The sequence below is a fragment of the Ochlerotatus camptorhynchus genome, unplaced genomic scaffold, assembly GCF_037179485.1.
Source record: "Ochlerotatus camptorhynchus isolate MF236.1 unplaced genomic scaffold, CSIRO-AGI_Acam_v1.1 ptg000176l, whole genome shotgun sequence".
In the NCBI taxonomy this organism is placed as follows: domain Eukaryota; kingdom Metazoa; phylum Arthropoda; class Insecta; order Diptera; family Culicidae; genus Ochlerotatus; species Ochlerotatus camptorhynchus.
Window position 1 is genome coordinate 2,501,818 of NW_027040666.1, and position 6,779 is coordinate 2,508,596.

At 38.1% G+C, this 6,779-nt stretch overlaps 1 protein-coding gene across 2 annotated transcripts; it reads right to left on the reverse strand.

Annotated features, from left to right (window-relative positions):
• Positions 1–814: 814 nt before the first annotated feature.
• On the reverse strand, positions 815–2,181 carry Mat1 (CDK-activating kinase assembly factor). Of its 2 annotated transcripts, XM_065222553.1 has the most exons (3): positions 2,011–2,181; positions 1,045–1,950; positions 815–979 (listed from the first exon to the last, which is right to left on the reverse strand). In XM_065222553.1, the coding sequence occupies exons 2-3, from the start codon at positions 1,881–1,883 to the stop codon at positions 880–882; spliced, it is 939 nt and encodes a 312-aa protein (XP_065078625.1). In that variant the 5' UTR covers positions 1,884–1,950; positions 2,011–2,181; the 3' UTR covers positions 815–879. The 2 variants fall into 2 exon arrangements, with proteins under 2 accessions (XP_065078625.1, XP_065078624.1); XM_065222552.1 differs by having other exon boundaries at positions 1,045–2,181.
• Between the last annotated feature and the right edge of the window lie 4,598 nt (positions 2,182–6,779).

Below are 6,779 nucleotides of genomic sequence, written 5' to 3' on the forward strand. Positions count from 1 at the left end.
GGTGAACACGAAGTGAAGTGGAAACTTTTCACTCACGGTGAAGTGATTCCCATTTGATTTGCCCGGGAATCACTTCACCGTAAATGAAAACTTGTCATTTAACTTCGTTTTCACCGTGAAGTGACACCCGTAACAAGGGCATATGCCGTTTAGCATGACCATTTGGCATAAATGCGGAAAACGTTTATTATCCCGATAAATATGTATATTTTGGCTATTTCAACGGATTATGAAAGAACAGCTGATGATTAAAAGAAGGATAAATAATTATTTGTTGGGTATTTTGCCTTCTTTTTTTTTGCTCCCATGGTTTTTTTTCCTTGATTTGTTTTCCGTGCAATAATTATTCAACAGGTTGGAATCTATCAAAAAGCGGAAAAAAAAATTCAATATATTGTAGACCAACAATTGAAAATATACCATCAACTTTTAAAAAACAAAACGTTGATTACCAGCATCATCGTATAGGAGAAACTTTCCCCTACCCAAAGATGGTGTTAGTTTGCGTAGGCCACCCTTGATTCACGAGAAAAGGGTTTCCGAAGTTTTGTTCGCCATAGCTGATGTGCTCTTTTCTGTTCTTGGACGTGATTTGCTCGATTGGTTCAGCTATTTGACAGCTCAATTGATTTCCGAGATTCTATCCACCATTCTATGAATATAGCGACTATAGTGAGGAAGAGGTATATGAGATTTGATATGTTGCATGAATCGTTTTTCCTCATACTTAGCTCAGTCTATAAAGACTCAAGCAAGAGAAAACTTGTAAGATGATTGAACCATCAAGGTGAAGCGAATAAAACATCAGTATTCAATGCTTACGTTACTCTATTATGAATAGTAATAGATGATTAAATGATAACAAAATTCATGGAACTCTTAACAGCCATGATACAATCCAACAAGCGCGTCCTGAATCGCTCGTAAGCATGAAATGTTGGTCCTGAAACCACCTGCTCGCTCCGCTTGCGTTTCAGCCCTAAAAAAATAAGTAGATGAAGATAATTACAAAAAGGACTTCAAGCAATGTATGCTATTGTTCACCTTATATACTTGGTATAACCCTTGCTATCAATGTCACTCATGGTCGGTTGAATTGGGCCTTCTTTCGGGTATACCTGTGGTTCGTAGATATAGGTAGGACCTTCCTCGATTTTAGGCACTGGTAGGAATCCATGTTGCGACTGGAATTTAATACCGGTCGAGAAATGAGTCGTCTTCGGCGCCGGGGGAGCCATCGGTTTCGGCAACGGAATCTGCTGCTGTTCGGCTCGTTGGGCAAACTTATCCACGATTGTGCTGGCATCTTCGTAGCTTTCCATCAAAGAATCAATGAGATCTTCCTTATTTTTTGCCTTCTGTTTGCGGTTTTCAGTCTCGATCATTGTCAATTCTTTTTTCCGTTGATCAGATTGCTCTTTCTCGATTTCAATCAGCTGTTCCAATTCGAATTCATCTTTGCTAAGCTTTGTTTTATTCTTCAAGATCGTATCCCTGTTCTCCTTCTTGTATTGTTCGATTCGTTTGTTCGTGTTTATGATGTCGATGTTGTTGCACAGATTGAACACCAATTCCTCTATCAATTCCAGGTAATCATTGTACTCATCCAACGAATTAAAATCGTCCTCTTTTTTATTGAAATCCTTTAAAATTCTCTTCCGGATCTGAACCTCTTTGTCGACGTTGGAATCCTCAAACAGTTGCACTCGAAAATTGCTTCGACGCAGGGCCACATTGCATTCCGGACATGAACCGGATCCTTTCAGGAAAAGCAGTTCTACACAACTTTCGCATAGTGTGTGACCGCAGACATTTACCATCAACTTCAGCGATGGATTACGATACTTGGTGGTTTTACAACGCGGACATCCTTGATCATCCATTTTGAGGTAGTTTATCCGCTGGTTGGCTATGCGTTACCTTAATGCTTAGCTTGTTGTGTTCCGGGTCCTAGGTTGTATTTTATTAGTTATGTTAACTAAATATTTTAAAAACAAAAATAACGAAAACCTGCTCCAACTTCACAGAAGTAATGTTTTGTTTTGATTTTCTAGTTTTGGCGTTTTGGCAGACAAGGAGAAGGATGGCGATAATCACTGACTATGCTATCTTTCTTGCACTCCCACGAAAACTTCAAAAGCATCATCGGCCGAGCTCAGGGCCGCCCACGGCGAACCGAAGAAGCAAAACTTTGCACCACTACACTCGAAAGTTGAGTGAAAACAAAACATTCGTCACTTGCACAGGGCAATTCAAAAACGAAACTTCCGCTTATGCGGATTATTAAGTCTACACAAAAAATACACGCTCATTGATGTTTACAAAGCGCTTGAAAATATTTCGTTCTCGAGATTTACACGCTTAATTCAGTTTACCGGGGTCTGTAATATAATCAACCCCTGAGTATCTAGACAGAAAACCTTAGTTTCACGTACCCACTTACAAATTGTAGATGTCTCCACCGTACGTAAGCAATGGGGTCATCGTTGCTGGCACAACTTTTCTCACATCAGAAAATATGTTTTTGTTTCACTTAATGTGGACGTCGAACTCAAGCCAAGAATAAATTATCAGTGAGACGTATTACTGATGTTGCATTGTTTTCCTCATAACGATCCTTACATAAGATTGGAATTTAATCGACTTGATGAAAATTTGAAAAATTCATTATTTGGCATGATGGGTTTTGATTCAATTCCCCGGGAGCATCTGGGACATGCCCGAAACTGACAAATGTGGTCCGCGGCGCTCGAAATCGCCACAATTCATTTGGTTATCATGTTTTGAAGTAATTTGTTTTCTCACATGATAGGTTTTATTCCTTACCGTTCAAATTTAGTATCATGGTTCACATTCTCCGGAACATGTTCCTACAACATTTCCTGCACCAGTTGACCAATTCTGAATCTGTTCAATGATGTTCTATAGGTGAGGCTATGGGATTATGATACTTTTCGTTTGGTGGTTGACGCGAGCAATTCACATTAGTGGTTACCGATAAATATGACTTAGTTCCCAAAATACATGTTTTTCGGAACTTGTGCCGCCCATATCTCTGAAAATAGTTGACCGATTCTTAATTTGATCAACATCATTCAATGTGATCATAATACCTTTTATTTGCTGGTTGTTTCGTTTAATTCGGTTATGTGGTTACCGAGAAAACCCCTTAGTTCCCGAATTCCGTGATTTTCGAATCTTTTTCCGTCCAAATCACCGGAACCAGTTAATCGATTAAAAATCTGTTCATTGACATTATATAAAATCATGGTACCTTTCATTTGGTTCGTGTTGCGTTCAATTCGGTAGAGCGGTTGCCGAGAAATACGTTTAAGAAAATTGTGATTTCGCGCTCTCATACACACAAGCATAGACAGACACTTTCCGATCCCGTCAAGCTGAGTCAATTGGAAGATTATTTAAAAAATATCAATGTTTTTACAAAAATAAGAAACAACAACAAAAACTCAAAAATGTGAAAAAAAAGAGTTAATCAAAAATAAGACCAATTGTAAATTTACTCCACCATTATTCGATTTGACAGAACCAGAGTACCAGAATTTTCGGGGTACATAGACATTACACTGGAGCTGTCAAATAGCTCCCGGGGTGAATATAATCGAGACTGCATTGCGCATGTTGGCCCAGATTAGATTTCCAGCCAAACATTGCGCATTGCGTGCATTATAAGTAATTGCGGAAACGCTAATAAAAGTGCGCGTTTACGTTAAATCGTTTTGGATCTTCGGCACTCACACAGTTTTCAGCTCATATTGTGTGTGGCATGATAATTTCTCAAAATGGGATTTTACCATCTGTTCTCTTTTTATGGCCGTACGACTGCGCCCATTGATTTAACATACGGCGGCTCATTATCCAGGATTCGCTCCTCAAGCCGCTGTCATAAAATGCTATCTATGTTACACACCTGTGTAGAATCCTTATGAGCGGGGTTGCAGCGCGCTTATGAGCGGCGCGCTTCGACTGTCATCAAATGAGAATTTAACATAAGCGTGACAATAATTTATTATATAAATAATACTCATGCTCATGCAAGTGTATCCGCGGCTAAACGTATATAATTTGTCGAAACTCTTAAACGCTGTCCAGACTGGAGAGTTATAACATGTTATAACGGTTGTCAACTAATTGCAACACAGAAACCACCATCAAGATAGCGCTATAACATGTTATAACTCTGTAGTCTGAACGTACTATTAGCTCGTCCGCGCAAAAGAACACCACCATCAGGTAGGATAAAGTCTCCGCGCATAAATGCGAACCATAACTTGACCTTACCTGTTTATAATCCGAATACCGAAACATCTCTAATTTTTAGGATTACCGATCTAAGACGGTATTTTTTATCGAACTCAGGGTCTCTATTCAAGTGTACTCTAATCCACATTCTCAAAAAATCCAAATACTGTTTTTATGTGTCCCACATATGAATTTTTGCAATGTGACCAACAAATGATATCTGTCGGACACATACTCAATAGTTGTACACATACAATTCATGTGTAAACCACACATACTATTCATTTTACTCATACATTTTATGTGTGCTTATGGTTGGATTCTGTTTATGTGTGGTCACATGAAAATCATGAGGAATTTCTCATTGAAATTCGTCCATAAAAATGTGTGGAATATTATTAGTGTAAAATTCCATTTTCTATTTTTATACATCCCTGTCTTTTTTTTTTTTTTTTTTTTTGCAAGATATCCTGAACATCACTGCTTATCCTTCAGTCTATTCCACTCCATTCTTTCAATTTCGCTTGCATCCCATCGCGGCACTGCCAAGTTTTTTTGCAATAAAATGCATCTGAATGAGTGTAGTTCCCCGTGGTAATTCCAACAGTTCCAACTCACACTGTGCGGAGTGCCAAAAAGCCCACCTGGGACACACTCATTGACACAGTTTGGCACCTAGGGTAAGAAACTTCCATGATCTTTGAAGTTACTGGCAACATTATATTTTCTCTGCGCTTACGTAGCGTATGTGTCAAATCATTGTTGTCGACATAACAATTTTTTGCATTTTGAAACGCAACCTATAATTTTTTCCAAATTCCCCAAAAGTACACATCCATGAGTGTATACACTCAAAACAAAATTATCACCCACTATCATGTGTTTCAAACTTGACTTGGAGCAAATTGTTAAACACATCTATTTCATGTGTAAATCGGATGATATAATCTATTCAGTAACACTATAAACCCATTGTGACACACTTGGATTTCATGGGCTTCAATTATCAGTGTCAACAATCAATCACCTAATTGTCGAATATTCTACTCTCAAAATTATATTGCCAATCATATATGATTTGAGTGTCCTGCATACTATGGGTCAATTTTTTTCAAAAAGTTTATTTTAAAATGTATATAATTAAACTACAATATAATAATAATACCACAGACAAACAGACATAAAACTCACTATCACATTCATCGCAAATAATGTTTTAGTTGGGAATGTGCTTGCATTTGTCATGGTGGAGCCACTGAAGCATTGAGAAAGCCACCACATTTCAAACTTATCATTGATACCAGTTCTTTTTCACGTCTAGTTAGAAGATGTTAGCTCTTGAAAATGATAAGTGGTCAAGGCATCCAACTGGAGACACATACCACATCTGACGAATACAGAAAAAAAAAGTCTCCGCGTACATCGTACGGGTTAGGCAAAAGATGTGCGTCTATCTTTAAAAACTGTCGCATTAATGGCCCTTCGCTCATTTTCAAACTTCTATTCAATTTTCATACTGCCGTACTCTAACGGAACTATCCACCTACCCTCTTCTAAAGATCATTCTCTAGCTAATAAATTATCACACTAAAGCTTCATGTTAGCATTTCCAACCAACTCCTCGACCAACTCTGAAAATCGCTAACTTCGCGTATGAAGTAACATAAAAACACTTTGAATGTAACAACTCAAGGCGGGAGTAACCGTCAACAATGCTGATAATGTTACAGCACGCAACAACCACCCTACTGCCTTCTCTCTGAGATGACCAAGTTGGTCATGACGAGAGGAGCAACACAATAGTTGGGTAAAGAAGAATTGCATTATAACACACCATCGACTGGAAATGCTCTCGCAACGTGGGGCTTTAGGTAGTGATGAAAACGTCGCTAGAACTATTCCACACCCGCAGTCAGTTTATGAGTAAAAGAGGGACGCACATTTTTTGCCTGTAGACTTGGAGACATACTTCAAGTCTCCGCGTACATCGTACGGGTTAGGCAAAAGATGTGCGTCTATCTTTAAAAACTGTCGCATTAATGGCCCTTCGCTCATTTTCAAACTTCTATTCAATTTTTATACTGCCGTACTCTAACGGAACTATCCACCTACCCTCTTCTAAAGATCATTCTCTAACTAATAAATTATCACACTAAAGCTTCATGTTAGCATTTCCAACCAACTCTGAAAATCGCTAACTTCGCGTATGAAGTAACATAAAAACACTTTGAATATTACATCAAAACTGCTGCACATTAGTCATTCCGTTCCTAATATTACGTTGTACGTTGTACGATGTACACAAAATTCGAGAACAAATCATGTTGATTACTGTAATATTCAATCAATTTTTATCAGTTACTGATGTTCAATACACACTTAATCACGGTTTCCTTGTTCGATAATTTTTTTTTACAGTTTTCGAACTGTAAATCACAAAAACTACCGAACATTCAGCTGTTCTCAATAACATTACTGACGTTCATTAGTTTTTGCAAGAAACTACTGAATGCGGTAAC

Excerpts from the sequence above, each read along its gene's own strand:
- Mat1 (XM_065222553.1), bottom strand. The coding sequence starts at position 1,883 with ATGGATGATCAAGGATGTCCGCGTTGTAAAACCACCAAGTATCGTAAT. Across the intron at positions 980-1,044 it reads GGTTATACCAAGTATATAAG|GGCTGAAACGCAAGCGGAGC; the intron begins GTGAACAATAGC and ends TTATTTTTTTAG.